At 41.7% G+C, this 20,656-nt stretch overlaps 1 protein-coding gene across 1 annotated transcript; it reads left to right on the plus strand.

Annotated features, from left to right (window-relative positions):
- Nucleotides 1–5,400: 5,400 nt before the first annotated feature.
- On the plus strand, nucleotides 5,401–14,385 carry haus3.L (HAUS augmin like complex subunit 3 L homeolog). The gene is given in 5 exon segments (NM_001093504.1): nucleotides 5,401–5,449; nucleotides 7,223–8,139; nucleotides 9,459–9,901; nucleotides 11,190–11,415; nucleotides 13,611–14,385. Coding segments are annotated over 4 exon segments (1,794 nt in total). The 5' UTR covers nucleotides 5,401–5,449; nucleotides 7,223–7,239; the 3' UTR covers nucleotides 13,836–14,385.
- Nucleotides 14,386–20,656: the final 6,271 nt, after the last annotated feature.

The following is a 20,656-nucleotide window of genomic DNA, read 5'->3' on the forward strand; positions in this document are numbered from 1 at the left end:
GGTTTTTCAGTAGATTTGTTATGTAACAAATAAGCAAGCTTGACATATAGGGGTTTATGTTTAAATGTGTTGAGTTGTGTTTTCCACAAAATTTGAGTTTTCAAGTGTTTTTTGGTCAAAAGTCACATTTTCAGGTATAAAAAACTCTAATTATTCAAGTTTTTTCTAGAGTTGTTATACACCAACCCTGGAAATAGCTTGGATCCGAAAATACAACATCTAGAACCTGTTGAGGTCATGTAGGAGTCAATGGCAGAGACAGATCCTTGAACTATTTAAAGATTTTAATATCCTTAATGACGTTCGAGTTTTTTGGAGAGTTCTGCCTGAAAATTCGATTGAGTTTGTCCCTGCCGAAAACTCGATTAATTCAAGTTTTCAGGTTGTGAACTGATTCGAGTTTTTCTCATTCAAGTTTTGTTTTACACTGTAAACCATTCAAATTTTGAGTTCATTCGAGATATATAAAGCTCTAAAGTTTGACCTTTGATAAATAACCCCCATAATTAACCATGTCACACATATTAATCATTATATACAAGTCACAACGTTATGTTTACTGTATCACAAGAGTCTTTTCGCCTCTCAAGTATTGTTCATGGCATGTTAGGAGTGATTATAAGGCAAAACAACAAGATGCATTGTGACACGTAGGAATGGATGGCATACAGCCATTTTGGGAGAACAGAACACAGAATAAGAGCAATTCACTACAAGGATATGTAGTTAAATAAACAATGACACAAGTGGGAAGGCAAAATGAAAAGCAGGTCGCATTTATGTATGGTCACAAAGGGGGTTTTATAGTAAAACTGGCAGCAACCTACAGCAACCAATCAGCATGGCACATTTATGTCTAGTGAAGCTATAGGTTACTGAAGTGGGGTCATAAATACTAATATTATCTAATATTCATGTATAGAATACTTTAGAAAGATTGAACACACATTCTTATTAACTTTTTTTTGTATATCTGCAGACGTTCTTTCACCTCGAATGAATTCAAATGGCCTTGAAACTCGAATGGTTTCTTACAAAAATACGATTCTGCGAGTTCCAGTACCACAAGCCGAAAACTCAAACCGATCAAATTTTCAGTGTGGAAAAACGCGAATAGAGTTCTCGATTCGAGTTTTTGGCCAAAACCCTCAGAAAAAAACTCGCCCATGCAGGCTGTTAACCTCTTGAACCGGTTCAAGGGACCTCTGCCATTGACTTCTACAGAACCTCGACAGGGTATAGGTGGTGCATTTTCGGATTCAAGCTATTTTTAATAAATCTCTAATATTCAAATTTTTTTTTAACCCGAAAATTTGAGTTTTGACCAAAGAAAACAACTCGATTACTCAAATTTTTGTGGGAAAAACAACTCGAACCTTAATAAATCTGCCCCATAGTGTATATAGTGTGTATGTTTGTTTCTCTCCATTTGCCGCTATTGTTAACCAGACTGTTGGTAAAAATACAGCATATTAACAGCAACGTAGAGAGGTGTGCTAATACGCAAAGGAGCAAAAACAACTGGTAAATTATATGAGGGTTTCTTAGGGAATGCAAAATTAAAAATAAAATTTTTACCAATAGAAAATGTATTTTTTAGCGCCTCAGTTGCAAGTACGGATATGGGGTCTATTATTCAGAATTCTTAGGACCTGGGGTTTTCTGGATAAGGGATTTTTCAGTAATTTGGATCTCCATAGCTTAAGGGGGGTATTTACTAAAACTCCACTTTTTCTTACTCTTATAAAGAAAAAAAAACTTGATGAGAAACCTGAATCCCCTTGAAAATTGATAAGAAAAAGCATTGCGAACAAAATCCTATGTCAATTCAAATCGTGCAATTTTTTCAAAATGCCGCTCCAAAAACTCAACTTTATCAAATTGTCGCCGCAACAACAACATGATTTCAACAGGTTTTAGCTGGAGTATTTTCAGATTTAGCAGCTTTGGAGTCAGGGTCGGACTGGCCCGGTGGGAGACCGGGAAAAAACCTGGTGGGCCCCGGCCCAGACCCCTCTGCCAATCTCCTGGGCCTTCCTAAAAAAAATCAATATGCGGCGCTGCACAGCGCATTTCGGGCATGCGCGCTGGCGCGGCTCTGGCTGCGCTGCATTGGGACAACCGTGCCACCATTTTAGTGGGGCCAGGGGGTCCGGAGGGGGGCCCTGGACAGCAGTTCCAGTGGGCCCAGGGCCCCCCAGTCCGACCCTGTTGGGAGTATAATAAATCTCGAAAAATTCCAGTTTTTCAGGCCTAAATAAAATAATTTGGGATGTTGATAGTGTCATTTTAAAAAAAAGTGGAAAGCACTACACTGTACCCTATAGGCACCCTGGCTTGGTTACATATCTGAGAGGATTTCTTAGGGAATTCATCCCAATTCTTATGTGAATTTCACTTCATTCAGCTACAGCATTTTTAACACAACTTAAACAAAGAAAACTCAAGGTCTACCAAATTAAACAAAGGGCTAGCACATAGAAGGAACAATTGTTTATGCCTGCACACAATGGCATGATAAAGGTGTGTGGGGCTGAGGGAAACTGACTGACCTATTCTTGCATAACAAGATGGAGGAGCAAGGCCTAAATTAAGTATGAGGAGAAAACCAGGAAGTGGTATCATTGGTTACTGTAACACTATAGAAAGGAAAAGTAGCCAATCAGAAATGTATGATGTTATATGCCTGAGACTGGCAAAAACAAAGGCAGCACTGCTTTTGTCTATGTTCAGTTGGTGTGGGAAGTGGCCATGGGCAAATTACAATGTATATTTTTTATTCAGTACAGGTATGGGGTCTGTTATCCGGAAACCCATTATCACGAAAGTTCCGAATTACGCGGTCTCCTATAGATTCAATCAGGGTCGGACTGGGGGGCCCGGGGCCCACCGGGACTGCTGTCCAGGGGCCCCCCTCCGGCCCCCTGCACCCCTACTAAGATGCGTCGGGCCAGCAACACCGCCGCTTGGCGCGTATGAGCAAGAGCGCCGTTCGGCGCGCATGCGCAAGAGCGCCGTTCGGCGCGCATGCGCAACAGCGCCGTTCAGCGTGTATGCGCTGGCGGCGCTGCGCATCGCCGGAAAAAATTTTTTTCCCCACGATTGGAAATATCTAGAGAAGGGTTCTGGCCCGGCGGGGGCCCACGAGGGTCGGGGCCCACCGGGTTTTTTCCCGGTTTCCCGCCGGGCCAGTCCGACACTGGATTCAATTATAATCAAATAATCCAAATCTTTAAAAATGATTTCCTTTTTCTCTGTAATAATAAAACAGTTAATAAAACAGTTACATAGTTACATAGTTACATAGCTTGTACTTGATGCAAACTAAGTTATAATTAATCCTTATTGGAAGCAAAACCAGCCTATTGGGTTTATTTCATGTTTATATGAATTTCTAGCAGACTTATGGTATGAAGATCCAAATTACGGAAAGATCCATTATCTGGCAAACCCCATGTCCTGAGCATTCTGGATAACAGGTTCCATACATGTATATACATTAGGGATATCTGACCTGCAGCCTTCTGTTGCTTAATTGCAACTCTCCCAGCATCCTTACGTTCAGTATTAATTCAGAAGACTGATACACCTCCAGTGGTCTCACATGTATACTATCATGATTCACAGCATTTATTATTATTATCACCACGTATTCATAAAGCACTAATATATTCCATAGCACTGTACAATAACTCAACATAAATATTACATACAAAAAAAAAATAGAAATGTATTATCTCTCCATTTTATTACTCATATTTCAATTCAGGCCTCTCCTATTCATATTCCAGTATCTTATTCCAATCAATGCATGGTTGCTAGGGTAATTTGGCACCTAGCAACCAGATTGCTGAAATTGCAAATTGGAGAGCTGACAAAGCTAAATAACAAAAAACAAATAAAAATGAAAACCAACTGCAACTTGTCTCAGAATATCTCTCTCATATTAAACGTTAACTCAAAGGTCAGCAACCCCTTTAATAAGGTGTCGACAGTGATACTTTTTGTGTGTTTTTTTTTAAATTATTTAGCTTTTCTTAGCAGCTCTCTTGTCTGCAATCTCAGTATCCATCTCGCTGCTAGGATCCAGTTTACTCAAGCAACAAGTTAGGGACCGGAATACAAATAGAAGAGGGTCTGAACAAAAACATAAATAATAAAAAAATTAACAATATCAATAAAATTGTAGCCTCAGAGCAATCAGGTTTTTTTTTTGACTGAGGGGGTTACTGACCCCCATTTAAAAGCCGGGAAGAGGCAGAAGAGGAAGACTAATAATTCCAAAACTGTAATAAATAAATAAATAAAAATGAAGAGCCATGAAAGGGGTTGTTCACCTTTAGTTAATTTTTAGTATGATGTACAGAGTGATATTCTGAGACAATTTGCAAATTGGTTTTAGTTTTTTATTATTTTTATGGGTTTTTGAGTTATTTAGCTTTTTATTCAGCAACTCTCCAGTTTGCAGTTTCAGCAATAGTGATGTGGAGGCCGGCCTGATATCCGCGGCCCTCCTTACCCGCTGTTTGGGTGGGTTCGGGCCGACCTCGCACTCCTCTTTGCGGGTGGCGGGCTTCTGACTTCCGGCTTTATAGCCGTGCGACTGCTTGTCCTGCCCTTTTGTGACGTGGTTCTATAAAAGGAACCCGTAAGTCGAATTTGGGGGCGGGCGCCGGCTGAGGGAGGGCATGTTAGGGTCGGGTGCAACACGCACATTACTATTCAGCAAGCTGGTTGCTAGGGTCCCAATTAACCTAGCAACCATGCATTGATTTGTATAAGAAACTGGAATATGAATAGGAGAGGCCTGGATAGAAAGATGAGTAATAAAAAGTAGCAATAACAAAACATTTGTAGCTTTACAGAGCATTTGTTTTTAGATGGAGTCAGCAACCCCCTATATGTAAGCTGGAAAGAGTCAGAAGAACAAAGAAAATAAATAAAAAAAAACTATAAGAAAACTAAATAATAAAAACCAATTGAAAAGTTGCTTGGAATCGGCCATTCTATAATAAACTAAAAGTTACCTGAAATGTGACCCACCCCTGATGATTACCTGCAACACTGGCTGAACTGAGGTCACAAATAGATATTAAGGTGGGACAAATGAGGTCAGTTATGTTTATAATCACACGAATGGGGTTTATAATTAATACATAAAGCAAATGAAATGGGGAGCTCAGTGTGGCAGTCGAGGCAGAACACCGAACCATTTCAGACACAAGAACAGAAAGAAACACGTACAGCGATACCACTCGCTTCTATAAGTGCCAAATGTCACGTGTGGCAGGGAAAGAAGAACGAGCCGGCGCATATTGGCCTTTCTGAGCTTCCGTCAGAAGGGCGGAAGTTTCTTCAGTGCTATACGGGCGATAGCGGGAAAGACAAAAGCACACATCAGGAACTGAAGAGTAAGAAGGTTACGCCTCAGAGACAGCGCCTGGAGTTGGTGAGTTTAATTCTACACACATACAATTGATATCCCTTTCACTTGCTGTTATTTGCGCTGCCCACCCTGTGCCCTGCGATCAACAAATGCTTTATATAAAACAAACGAGGCGCTGCTCCTTTAATTACCTTTTAGTATGTTATAGAATGGCTAATTCTCAGAAACTTTACTATTGGACTTCATTATTTATTTTTTTATTTGTCTTCTTCTTCAGACTCTTTACAACTTTCAAATGGGGGGTCACTGACCCCATCTAAAAACAAATGCTCTGTAAGGCTACACATTTATTGCTATTGCTACATTTTATTACTCATCTTTCTGTTCAGGCCTCTCCTATTTATATTCCAGTCTCTAAAGGTCCCCATAGTTACATCGTCAGTATTGCACTGGGCCGGTGGTCCGTACCCATATCTGCCTGTTAATGCCGCAACCCCCTTTATTGGAGGTCAAGGCAAAAAAAATTCTTGTGTGCGCATACGTACAACCAAGGCGCCGGTCGCATGCGTATAAATGCAACATGCACAGACACACGGCGGAGAGACGCAGCCCCCAGTCCAACCCTGTACATAGTTAGATCAGGTTGAAAAAAGACAAAGTCCATCAAGTTCAACCCCTCCAAATGAAAACCCAGCATCCATACACACACCCCTCCCTTATATATACCCATATCTATACTAACTATAGAGTTTAGTATCACAATAGCCTTTGATATTATGTCTGTCCAAGAAATCATCCAAGCCATTCTTAAAGGCATTAACTGAATCAGCATCACAACATCACCCGGCAGTGCATTCCACAACCTCACTGTCCTGACTGTGAAGAACCCCCTACGTTGCTTCAAATGAAAGTTCTTTTCTTCTAGTCTAAAGGGGAGGCCTCTGGTACGGTGATCCACTTTATGGGTAAAAAGGTCCCCTGCTATCAGGGGAGCTTCGCCAATGAGGCAAGTTGAGGCTGTAGCCTCAGGCAGCAGAGCCCCACTAGGTACCAGGGGTGGCAAAAATGCTGCTCCTGGTATTTTAAGAGCAGAATTTCCGGTTTTCTGGCCTTAATTCGGCTCTTCTAGTGCAGAGAGCGCAGTTAAGCTCTTTTGCGCTAGTGTACAGTGACAGTCTCCCCTCATAATTTAAGTCTTCCATCCCTCTAACCAGTTTAGTTGCACTTAAGTCTCTGCACTCTCTCCAGCTCATTTATATCCCTCTTAAGGACTGGAGTCCAAAACTGCACTGCATACTCCAGATGAGGCCTCACCAGGGACCTATAAAGAGGCAGAATTATGTTTTCATCCCTTGAGTTAGATCCTTCTCAGTTAAGGAAACTCCCAACACACTGGCATTTAGTGTATTAGTATAGGCAGTGACAAGAATAGTCACGAAATGCGTCAAGCCATGCACCCCCTGTCCGCCATCATCATTATTCCATGATTTTAATCTGAATGTCTAATAAAATAGATTTTACGACTACAACAGCTTCATATATCCAGTAACATGGTAAGCCGCTAATGTGCTATTAAGGAACCGTATGTGTTACCACGTGACCAGAGTGAATCGGCTGCCACGTATCTGTACTGGATTAGCACCACGGCGTTTCCCCTTTCTCCTTCGGCGTGCTTGAATTTCCATTTAGTGTATAACTTGCATTTATATTATTTTTGCCAAAGTGCATAACCTGCATTTATCAACATTGAACCTCATTTTCCAGTTTCCCAACTGTATCTGTATTAGTATTGTCATGAGCCTAAATCCAGTTTCATTCTTTGTCATTCTGCTCTAGTTCCCAGATTCCTAATCATGAGCGGGGGGGACCGGTTTGTACAAACGCTGCAGAAGCTCAATTATCCTAAAGGCGCCCAGCTGGACGGGGAGGATTTTGATTGGCTCTTTGAAGCAGTCGATTTGAAACCTTTCCTAGACTGGTTTTGTTCTGCCGCAAGTGAACAGAATGTGGTGCCAGACGAGAAGCTACAAGCTTTTAATACACTCAAGGAGTCGGGGAAACCTGTACTGGATGAAAAGGCTTTGGATGAAGTACTAAAAACCTTCTCCATATCAAAAGTACCCGCCATAGAAGAAGTGGCAATTGAGAAACTGGAGGAAGAAGTTAAAGCTTTGCAGAAGCAGAAAAATCTACATATCAGGAGGCGGAATAAGCTGCAGATGGTGGAGTCTGGTAACCGCCAAATGTGCTTGAAATCTAAAGATAAGGAAGAAGAGACTGGCAGAGCTTTCCAAGAAGTTCTACATCTCCTCCGGGTCACCAACAAGAAGCTGAATCATGAGCTGCAGAGCATCGTTAATGGTGTCCAGACCCTAATGTCCTTCTTTTCCACTCCAGAAACAGCCTGCGAGCTGTCATCTCAGCCCATATTTCTGTCTCAGCTCCTCCGTGATAAGTACCTGTCCCTTGAAGAACAAAGCACAGCCGCTCTTACCTCCTTTACTAAGGAACATTTTTTTGAGGGCATGTCTAAATTTGTTGAAGGCTCTGACGAGAACTTTCAGCTTGTCCAGCTGAATGTGAACAGTTTCGGGGAAGATGGCACCACCGAGGACAAGTGCAAAGAGATGATGAGACTTCAGTTGGCGTATATTTGTGCCAAGCACAAGCTGATTCAAATGAAGGCTAAAAGTGCCAGTTTGAAAGTCGGCCTACAGTGGGCTGAAAATAATGCCAGTGTCGTGCAGGATAAGGTAAGGCAGTAATGGATACAATGGGACAGACCTTATTTATAAGCAGGGTCTCTGGTGACAGTTTTCTTTGCTACTGAGCAGAATATACTAGAAGCAAATGGAAATATGGTTTGCATGGACTTGGACTAATTGGAATATATGTCCAATAAAACATATGGCATAGGTTAGAATGGGCAACCTTTGTTTTTATTTTTTTAGTCATGCCAGTTGCTTGGATAAGTGTATCTGGTGCAAATTCACCCCAAACTCTCACCCCCATAAACCAACAGGCATTCAACAGGCATTCATAAACCTTCACTGCATTCACAGAAACAATGGCATCATTTGGTTAGTGCCCTCTTAAAGGACAAGTAGATTAAAAAAATTACTGGGGTTGGCAATTTGTTAGGCTAAAAGTTGCTATCCCTTTACCTGCATGGCCACCTATCATTTGCTCCCAGGGGTCCCATGGTGTGGGCATGGTTCATATGCAGTGTGGGTATGGGAACTGTTATCCAGAGTGCTCAGGTCTTGGAGTTTTCCTAAAAGGGATCTTTCCATAATTTCGGTCTCCATACCTTAGGACAATAAGCTTGTTTACCTCCATTTAGGATTAATTATATCTTAGTTGGGATCAAGTACAAGGTCCTGTTTTATTATTACAGAGAAATAGGAAGTCATTTAAAAAAAAAAATGTAATTATCTGATTAAAGTGGAATCTATGGGAGATGGCCTTTCTGTTATTGCGAGTTTTCTGGTTAACAGTGTCCAGTGAGCGCTCAGTTCAAAGCAAAAAAAAATAGGTGCCAGCCTGGAGTTAAATGTCCTAGGAGCACACTTAAAGGGGAAGGAAAGGCTAAAATTAAATGAGCTTTATCAGAAAGGTCTATATAAATATACCAGTAAACCCTCAAAGTAATGCTGCTCTGAGTCCTCTGTTAAAATAAAAACAGAATTTCTTTCCTTCTATTGTGTACTCATGGGCCTCTGTATCAGACTTCCTGTTTTCAGCTTAAACCTCCAGGGCTAGGGCTTGAGCATGCTCAGTTTGATCCTCTCACCCTCCCTCCTCCCCTCTCTGCTGTAATCTGAGCCCAGAGCTATGAGTGAGCAGGGAAAGACTCAGGCAGGAAGTGATGTCACACCAAGCTAATATGCAGCTGCTATCCTAAACAAACAGAGAGAGCTTTTAGAGCTGTTTAATCAGGTATGGTAAAGCATTCTGCAGAATAAATATAGTCTTATAGCTTGCACTATTGTGACTAATCTATTGGCAATAGACTGCTTTGATAGCTTTCCTTCTCCTTTAAGGTTTTAATGTTCATGTTTATTCTGTTTAGGCCTCTCAGAAAGAAGAAAATCTCAAAGTAAGAATCACAAGCTTAAAAAACGAGACTTTGCAAATTGAGAATCATACAAATAGCATTAGCAATGAGAAGCTCCCTGGCTTGGTGCGGGACAATGCCCAGCTATTAAATATGCCCATTGTGAAAGGAGACTATGACCTGCAGATGGCACATCAGACCTCGTGTTCCTCTAGACAAGACCTGGTGTGTGACCATCTCATGAAACAGAAAGCTTCCTTTGAACTCCTTCAGCTGGGCTACGAGCTGGAACTAAGGAAGCACAGAGATGTGTATCGGGAGCTGGGAAGCATCGTACAGGAACTGAAGGAAAGCGGTGATAAACTGGAGGAAAGGTTGACAATGTTATCCGATGTAAACTTGCTGTCAGCCTCCAAACCCAGGAGCAATATTGATTCTAAGGATTTGACTTCACACAGGTAGGATCTTTTTCTTCTATAAATTGCAATGCACTATTATTTATTTTTATATATATATATATATATATATATATATATATATATATATATATATTAGTCCGAGAAAGCTTCCTGTATGGGACCAAAACTTATGACTAATAAACCTGTTTTCTTTTTTAACCACATTTGCTTTGGTTGTGTAAATCCTAGGGATGCACCGAATCCAGGATTCGGTTCGAGATTCGGCCTTTTTCTGCAGGATTCGGCCGAATCCTTCTTCCTGGCCGAACCGAATCCTAATTTGCATATCGCGTGACTTTTTGTCACAAAGCAAGGAAGTAAAAAACGTTTTCCCCTTGCCACCTCTAATTTGCATATGCAAATTAGAATTCGGAATTGCTTCGCTATTCGCGCCAAATCTTTTGCGGAGGATTCTGGGTTTGGCCAAATTCAAAATAGTGGATTTGCTGCATCCCTAGTAAATCCTGTGAGTGCCATTACTACAGACATTCTTTTTATCAATTTTTGCATGAGCACCCAGGGTTCATTTAATGTCTAGGTTTTTACCCTGTGGTCCATTCAGTGTAATCATGGGTAAATGTGGCCTATTGTAGTTTATATAAGGTGCAAGGTATTCTTGTACAGGGCCTTATTTTCTATATAGGCATCCAAAGGCCCTGTGCCTAAGGAAGCTGCTTCAAGGGTGTGTCCCTTTAGTGTCTAGAAGACAAATACCTAGTTATATTGTAATGTCCCAGTCCACCAATGGACTACAATGTACAGTGATTGGACCTGTTATACAGAATGCTCGGGACCCAGGATTTTCTGGATAAGTGATCTTTCTGTATTTTGGATCTCCATACCTTAGACCTTAAGTTAAAAAAATCATGAAAACATTAAATAAATCCAATATATTGGTTTTGCCCCCGATAAAGATTAATTATATCTTAGTTGGGATCAAGTACAAGCTACTGTTTTATGATTACAGAGAAACAGAAAATGTTTTCTGACTAGGGGCAGCTGGGAAACTGACAATATGTCTAGCCCCATGTCCGATATCAAAATTGAATATAAAAAAAAATCTGTTTGCTCTTTTGAGAAATGGATTTCAGTGCAGAATTCTGTTGGAGCAGCACTATTAACTGATGCTTTTTGAAAAATATATGTTTACCTTTAAAATGACTGTATGCTCTACGCACAAGTTAACTCCTTTCTTGCCCAGTCATTTGTCAGGCTACAAAGGCACATTTTAAGATGAACAGGTTATTTTCATTGTCTTACCTAACGGCACTGATTGTAAACACTGCAGATTATACCAGCTGCTGGATGGAGACAACACCCAGAAACTGTTCAGAACATATGACGGTTTGGAATCGGTGGCCCAGAAGTTAAGCCAAGACATTGCTTCCATGAGAGATCAGCTGGAGGTTTCTGAGCAAGAGCATTCCCTTCTCTTGTCCAAACTGGACTCTCATCTGAAGGAGCTCCGTGACTTTATGTATCCTGAAGGAAACACTCTTATGTTAACCACCCCGGTAAGGGACTGAGCTCACAGTTTATTCAGTGACACCCAATCACACTTACACAGCACAAACTTGCTTAGATTATCACACACGCCTATTGCTGTACTTTTTAGTAAACCATTGTGACGTGGCCCAGCACTTCACTGTTCTCCCAATAGTTAACGTTGCCTTTCATTCCTTAATGGAGAAGGAAAGTCATTTGGAACTTGGGGGTGCCAAATGTTAGGCACCCCCAAGTGATTGTGTTTACTTACCTGAAACCCCGGGCCGGCGCTCCTATCAGCAGAAAACTGCACCGGCCTGGGGTTATTCCAGCGAGCACCACGGAGAGATCCTCTTCCTACTTCCTCACTCTTAAAATTTCCTTGGGCAAATGCATGCGCAGTAGACCAAAATAGCTTTTCACTGTACTGCGCATGTGCAGCCGGGAGGATAAAGAAGAAGCCGGAACAAGATGGCTCCGTGGTGCTCACTGGTATAACCCCCGGGACGGTGCAGTTTTCTGCTGATAGGAGCACCAGCCCGGGGTGTCAGGTAGGTAAATATGTTATAAGGCAACCCTTTTGAAATAAAAATAACGAAAGTAGTATAAAGGTGATGCCTTTATTGGCTAACTAATATAATCATAGCAAGATTTCAGAACATTTTAGTTCCTTAAGTAAGTAAATACAATCACTTTGGGGTGCCTAACATTTGGCACCACCAAGTGCCAAATAACTTTCAACCCTTAATGAAAAAAACCCTACCCCCCAACCCTACATACACATCCCTCCCTGTTACCCTGGGTAAATGCCCCTAACTCTTTACTTACACCTCGGTGCAGATTCAGGGCATCAGAGTTCACCAGCGCCATCTTCTTCTCTTCGGTAATCTTCGGAATGAGAGTAGTGTATCAGCGCATGCGCAGTTAGAGCAGTCTTCCGTTTCGCAACAACTGCGCATGCGTCGAAAGTGACAGAAATTGCCGAAGTGAAGGAAGAAGACCTGAAGATTACCGAAGTGCTGAAAGATGGCGCCCGTGAACTCCCAATGCCCTGAATCTGCACCGAGGGGTAAGTAAAAAGTTAGGGGCATTTACCCAGGGTAGCAGCTAGGATGGGGGGGGGAGTTGGGAGGGGGGTCTATGTAAGATTTTTTTGTCATTAAGGGTTTAGTTCTCCTTTAAGCTCTGATCATAATATGTGTCTTTATGACAGCAAAGAACCATATTGAAATTCCTTGTTATTACATCTTAAAGGGAACTTTTAAATAAGGGTGTATTTTGCCTTTTTGGTAATAGAACATCAGCCCTGTGCCTGCTAAATTACAACCCCTATTGAGGTCAAACTTATGGATTTCAGTGGTGAACCCTCCCACCCCCCCTACAAACACACACACTCCTTTGCTGCTGGAATGAAGTGCAGTGAGTCACCCTGGGGCTCATGTTGCACACACACAATACATTGTTATCCCTAATAGCAGGGAGAAATCAGATTCTAGCATTGTTAACATGTCATAGGGATATTTATGGGCCAGAGATGCAGATTATGCCCTGGCAAATACATATCATATAAACTTCACCATCTGTGATACGCAACCAATGTGACATGAACCAGATGTACATTTCTTACACTAAATTCTCATTTAATCGTTTTTTTGTGATTTCAGAGAAATAAGCAGTTTTAGACTGCTAATATTTAAGTAGGCTTTTAGTTCAGTGTCAGCCACCCTGGCTGTCTTGCACTTGATTTTTCACTTTATTATATAGTCACTAACCCTAGAGTAGCTAATTATTGGCTGTTGAGCCAAAATCCTGGCTTTATATAGTGAATAAAGTACCCCCTATTGTAAATTATAAGGATATGATAAGTCACTGAGGAGTTCCATGGCCAAGTGCTTTTATACAGGTCATGGAACTCCGAGGTGACTTCTAATATCCTCGTTATTATTATAATACACAAGTTTTAGTGAGTCATGTGACAAAAATGACATCACTAATAATAACTGATGACATCACTAGCCACTGTTTATAAGGATATTTACAGGATATTCATGGCTTTTGTGTATTCTAGCACTCTAAACCCCTACAAATAATTAGGTTTCCATTTATAGTTTAGATATTTAAATCCCCTTTCATTTACCTTGTAATTAAAAGCTGCAGGAGAGCAGTGACATTTGAATATTCTAAAATAGTCTTTCTTTTACTTTTTTTTTTTTGTTCTTTTTAGGAGCTTTCAGGTGAGTTCCATCAGTTAGGGTCCCAGCTGGAGAAACTAAACCACATTACAGTGGAAATCCTGGGAGATCTGCAGCTGAAGAGGAAGATGCTGGAGTCCAATAAGTTGCAGCAGATAGAGAAGCAGTTGTACGTCTATTTCTTCCAAAACGAAGAGCAACTAAAAAGCATTGTAGGAAAACTGGAGGCCCAGACAGGCGGCGGTTCTTCTGCGTGAAGTCCTCAAACTGCCGCCTTAACCCTATGAACTCTTATCAGGTCTTAAATTGATTTCAGATGATTTTTTTTAGCCCACATATTTATTGATGTAAATAGGATTGCCTTGTTATACTGTTAATGAGATATTAGAAGCTCAGTGACCTATTTTATAGCATTTTCATGTTCATTTTAATTCGGACACTGCTTTGGCTTCAATTAACAGGGAAAAAGCCATTTTTAAACTTTTTAGTTTGGTATTCTGGAGAAATTAGATGAGCAGATTAAACATCACCCAGCTGCTGTGTTTCTATATCCCAATGTGTTTATCTGTTTATAATATCAGTATTACAGATGAGCCCTGCTCCCAAATCACATCTATTAGCAGTGGGGGGGTTAATGTACATCTCTGCTTCGATGCCCAGTATAAAGGAAGGGAAACTGTATCTCCCCCCCCCCCATATAACTTAAAGGGATACTGTCATGATTTTATGGTTTATTTTTATTTCTAAATGACACTGTTTACATTGCAAATAATTCACTCGGCCATTTAAAATTATTTTATTCTTGAATCAGCAAGTGTATTTTTTTTTTTTTTTTACTGTATTATTGGTGTGGAGGCGGCCATCTTAGTACATTGTGCTTGATTCTGAGGTTTGAGACGGAGCCGGGTTGGAACTAATTTGAGACCGCTATAGTTTCTCCCCTTTTCATTTTATTTTTATTTTACCACAACCCTAGGTCGTGTTTGCATTGTTAAAGGATCAGTAACATCAAAAAAATGTTTAAAAAATTGGTTAGTATACTAATAAAAAAAACACCAACACAAATTAAACTTTAAAACCGCAAAGTCTTTATTTATAAATAGCTTACCGAAAGCCTGCTTGTGCTCCTCTTCAGAAAAGGCGATCAGGTGATCCATCGTGAGGCGCTCGATATCTCTTCCCTGCCTTCTATATAGGAGATAGCCAGGGAGGAGAAATCAAGCACCGCACGCTGAATCGTTGCACTGTCGCCTTTTCTGAAAAGTAGCGGAAGCAGAGTTTCGGTAAGTTATTTCTTAATAAAGACTTTGTGATTTTAAAGTTTAATATGTGTTGGTGTTTTTTTTTTTGTAGTATACTAACACATTTTTTTAAAAAAAATTTGATGGTCCAACGCCCAATCAGGAAAGACTTAGGGGCATTTGCCCGGGGTAACACTTAGGCTGGGGGGAGGAGGGAGGGGTGGTCTATGAAGGGTAGGGGTTTTTAACTTTAGGGTTTAGTTCTCCTTTAAGAAACCCAACAACTAGTTGTGATTGGTTACTGCCCAAGTGCAAATCTGCCCAGTGTAGGTACATGGGTCTAATCCTGCAAAACATTGCACCCGAGTTGGATCAGGTCTGTGCCACATTTGATATTCGGCGCTATGGAGAGTACAATTAATCTGTCTTTACTGCTTGCAGGTGGCATGTACAGGTCTCTGTTGTGGTGCCACTGACACTCCCCAACTTGCCCATCTAAATGGCACATAAACTGGGGGAACCTACATTCCTCCCCCTGCCCGTCCCTTATGAATACAGCTCCACTGAATGCAGGCAGTGCTATATTCATTGGGTGTATGTCACACACACTCACACTATCACACACACTCACACTATCACACACACTCACACTATCACACACACTCACACTGTCACACACACTCACACTGTCACACACACTCACACTGTCACTCACACTATCACACACACTCACACTGTCACACACACTCACACTGTCACTCACACTCACACTGTCACACACACTCACACTGTCACACACACTCACACTGTCACACACACTCACACTGTCACTCACACTATCACACACACTCACACTATCACACACACTCACACTGTCACACACACTCACACTGTCACACACACTCACACTGTCACACACACTCACACTGTCACTCACACTGTCACACACACTCACACTGTCACACACACTCACACTGTCACACACACTCACACTGTCACACACACTCACACTGTCACTCACACTGTCACACACACTCACACTATCACTCACACTGTCACACACACTCACACTGTCACACACACTCACACTGTCACACACACTCACACTGTCACACACACTCACACTGTCACACACACTCACACTGTCACACACTCACACTGTCACACACACTCACACTGTCACTCACACTGTCACACACACACACTCACACTGTCACACACACTCACACTGTCACACACACACTCACACTGTCACACACACTCACACTGTCACACACACTCACACTGTCACTCACACTATCACACACACTCACACTATCACACACACTCACACTATCACACACACTCACACTATCACTCACACTGTCACACACACTCACACTGTCACACACACTCACACTGTCACTCACACTGTCACACACACTCACACTGTCACACACACTCACACTGTCACACACACTCACACTGTCACACACACTCACACTGTCACTCACACTGTCACACACACTCACACTATCACTCACACTGTCACACACACTCACACTGTCACACTATCACTCACACTGTCACACACACTCACACTGTCACACACACTCACACTGTCACACACACTCACACTGTCACACACACTCACACTGTCACACACACTCACACTGTCACACACTCACACTGTCACACACACTCACACTGTCACTCACACTGTCACACACACTCACACTGTCACACACACTCACACTGTCACACACACTCACACTGTCACACACACTCACACTGTCACACACACTCACACTGTCACACACACTCACACTATCACTCACACTGTCACACACACTCACACTATCACACACACTCACACTATCACACACACTCTCACTCACACTATCACACACACACACACACAACCTGTTATCGGGGTTTTCCAGATAATGAATCTTTCCGTAATTTGGATCTTCATACCTTAAGTCTACTAGAAAATCATGTAAACATTAAATAAACCCAATAGGCTGGTGTTGCTTCCCATAAGGAATAATTATATCCAAAGGTGGCCATAGATACACAGATAATATCATATAAAACAAATTTTCGTCCGATATTCAGTGCGTGTATGGTGGGAAAAGAGCAGACCAATGTCGCCAGCTGACTTGGATATCGGTCGGCTCGTCGATCGAACTGGATGTAAAATTTTTATCGGGCGCCTTTGAAGGAACCCAAACATCGGCCATTGTTAGTGCTGAATCGTCAGATACAGGTAGAATTCTATTGTTTCTATCTGTATATCTGACCATTCAGCTCTACACGTGTGTATTGAAACGAACGATCTTTCTTGGAAACATTTTTTCCAAGAAAGATTGTAATTGTTACGTCTATGGCCGCCTTTAATTTGAATCAAGTACAAGCTACTGTTATATTATTACAGAGAAAAAGGAAATCATTTAAAAAAAAATTGGAAAAAATGGAGTCTATGGAGCTTTCCAGATAATGGGTTGGTTTATATATATATATATATATATATATATATATATATATATTAGTTTAATTCCAGATGCCACCAAAGAAGGCTGAGCACATAGTTGCTAATAAAAGTAAATTCCAGTTGAAACTTGGATTTTCAGGTGCCAGGATCCAGTCCTGACGTTATTACATTTCCAAGCAATTAATGAGAACCCAATGGAGGGCGACCTCCAGCGTTTCTGTGAAATCTTCCAGTACGTGGAACTGTCTCTTGCACAGTCGGATTGGTTTCTTGTAAAAACAGGGTTTCTGTGCTTAAAGGCTTCTTGTAAACCTTACTCAGCTCATAAAGTGTGATCCGCATGGTGAGGGGGGTTCCTAAATGTGCAGGGAGAGCAGAATGTAGAAACAAGCATCGAATGGAAAAATTCTAGGGTAATTGTCAGGCTTATTCTAATGGGAGCTCCCCGAGGCACAGTTTAACTGCAGCTCCGTCCAATAAATCTTATTATCCTGAAATTGTTTCATCATTTATTGTTTCTCTAACCAAAGGGCGACTGACTAAAATAGAATCCACTTGATTATAATGGAGACTTTTTTCGAATCCTTTTTCGTTTCCCCTTCAGTCGTTAATTAGCCTGCACTGTGGGGCAGATCTACTAAAGGGCGAAGTAAGGGTGACGATTCGCCAGCGTCCCCATTTTTAGGTATTTTGCAGATTTACTAATGGGCACAGGCGTAACCGCTATCGAAGGAGACAGATGCTAGAGGTCATTCGCACTCTTATTGCTCTGGCGAATGGACGTTACTCCGCAAACTCAGTAAGATGCGGATTTTACTGAACGTTACCTCTTGCGCCAGACTTAACTTCGCCAGCTCAGACCAGTTGAAGTGCATTGGAGTGCATAGATCTTCCTCAATCTTCATATTTTTTAGTGAAAAAGGTTTCTAAGTCTAAAAAACGCTGGCGTCTTTTCCTTTAGCCTGCAAAAGTCCTTAAAAAAAATGTTTGGGTAACCGGGTTCTCCCCTACATTTTCTAACATATGGAACTAAGGTTGCACTGAATCCACTATTTTGGATTCGGCCGAACCCCCGAATCGTTTGTGAAAGATTTGGCCGAATACCGAACTTTGCATTTTATTAAATTAGCACTGTCTAAACTAATTTTCGCTGCTTAGTAAATTTACCCCTGTATATTACGATATGGTGAGAAGGTGTCCATTGATTTGTTACCAATAGGGTTGCCACCTTTTCTAAAAAAAAATTACCAGCCGGGGGGGGCAAAAGGGGTGGAGCCACATACAGTGGTGCAAAAGGGGGCGGAGCAACACACATGATGGCCAGAAGCCTGAAAAAAAAGGTAAATTCTGAGCTAATTGGTGGCGGGCCAAGGGCTTTTTTTTAATGGTATTACAAATTACCGGCAACTACAACTAAATTTGTAATACCAACCCCGGCCTTGGCAGGTGTTTTACCAGCTAGGCCAGTAAAATACCGGCCGGGTGGCAACCCTAGTTACTAACCAGGATGCAGACAGAGGCATCTTTTTGGATGGCAGGGCTGTGGTCAAATCACACATTAAGATCTCTAATACTTCTATAAAATAAAAATTTTGGCCTACGGCACTGTGGAACAAGAACTCCCTTCAGCCTTTGATGACTTGTCCCACAGAAAAAACCTGCGGAGCGTTACAGAGTAAAGGGAAAAAAATACAAGACATAACTGTTCCATATACAGACAAACATTTCCCCAGAATACATGAACAGTTACTATTGGATATCGTTAAAGGGCATGTAAAGACTAAAATAGAATGCTGTATTTTGTATACTAAATATAAACATGAACTTACTGCACCACAAGCCTAATCAAACAAATCATTTATGCTTTCAAAGTTGGCTACAGGGGGCTGTCATCTTGTAACTTTGTTATACATCTTTGCAAGACTAAAGGTGGCCATACATGGAGAGATCCGCTCGTTTGGCGATGTCGCTAAACAAGTGGATCTCCCTTCGATATGCCCACTTTGAGGTGGGCAATATCGGGCTGATCCGATCATGGGCCCTAGGGCCCAACAATCGGATCCTAGCGAACGGGCGGTCAGATTGCAGGACTGCATCAACGAACTGATGCGGCCACGATCCAACGGGATTTTTAGACTCTGTCTGTCGGCAGCTTTTATCGGCCTGTGTATGGCCACCTTAAGACTGTGCACATGCTCAGTGTGGTCTGGGCTGCTTAGGGATCCTCAAGCTGCTTGAGTTCTGCATGGCTGGGAAGTAAGGCGGGGGCTCCCCCTGCTGTTCATAAGTATGATTGTTTCCCTGCAGAGCAGTTAGGGATCATCTGACAATTCCTATCCACAGCAGTAAATGAAGGGAGAATTTCACTGCATACAGTCAGGTTTCTTATAAAACAGTACACATGTTTTGATTAAAGTTTATTGGAGATAGGTTTCTTCTTCATTAAAGAAAGTAAAAATGGATTTTATTTTTTTTCCTTTACATGCCCTTTAAGGTATGAAGATCCAAATTATGGAAAGATCCATTCTTCAGAAAAATCCAGGTCCCGAGCATTCTGGATAACAGGTCCCATACCCGTAATACTCAGTAGTCTGCAACAGGTCTGGACTGGGATTCAAAATTGGCCCTGGCATTTCAGGCACACAGTGGCCCAAACAGGCCCCCAACAGCCCAATAAATTGTCAATGGTATTTACCAGCTAGATGGGACCTGGTTGGCAAGTTGGATTGTCTGTCTTTTTCTCTTAATGACAGACAATCCAGGGTCAGTTTGCTCATCGAGGACCTCCATCCATACTTGCTCTTATGTGGTTATACAACACCTTGTTTAACTTTAGAGAGTGGGGGTCCAGTCTCCACTAAATGAAGCAGAGTCGGGGTGTATCATCTCTGCTTGTGCTCAGAACTCGGGATAATATCAGAATGAAATAAGTCTGCTCTTGCAGATGATCAGTTGTTTAATCACGTCGGTGACATTACAGACAATCTCAGCTCTTTACAGACCAGCTCCGAGGCTGCGTTTTCTGTTCACTTACCATAAAATCCTTTAAGCTGTAAGAGCCTTTAAGAAGCCTGATGGAGCAAAGATTAAAAGACGCGTGGAATGTCTGATTGGTAAAAAGGCTCGATATCCAACGATTATGGCTGATAAGTACAAGAGATGTTAACTGGTCCCTATTATAGTCTAGACTCCAGACTGTAGACTAATGGATGTGACGGAATATAATCAGCCCCTGGCATCACTCTGAAGGGCCGGTTTGTCATCTTTTAATTTAAAGTCCAGATTATAATCTTTACACACACTCAGCACGCGGAGGTTTACGTGAATCTTATTTACAGACACATGTGGGGCATTGTTGTCTGCC

This window comes from Xenopus laevis, chromosome 1L (assembly GCF_017654675.1).
Source record: "Xenopus laevis strain J_2021 chromosome 1L, Xenopus_laevis_v10.1, whole genome shotgun sequence".
Taxonomy (NCBI): domain Eukaryota; kingdom Metazoa; phylum Chordata; class Amphibia; order Anura; family Pipidae; genus Xenopus; species Xenopus laevis.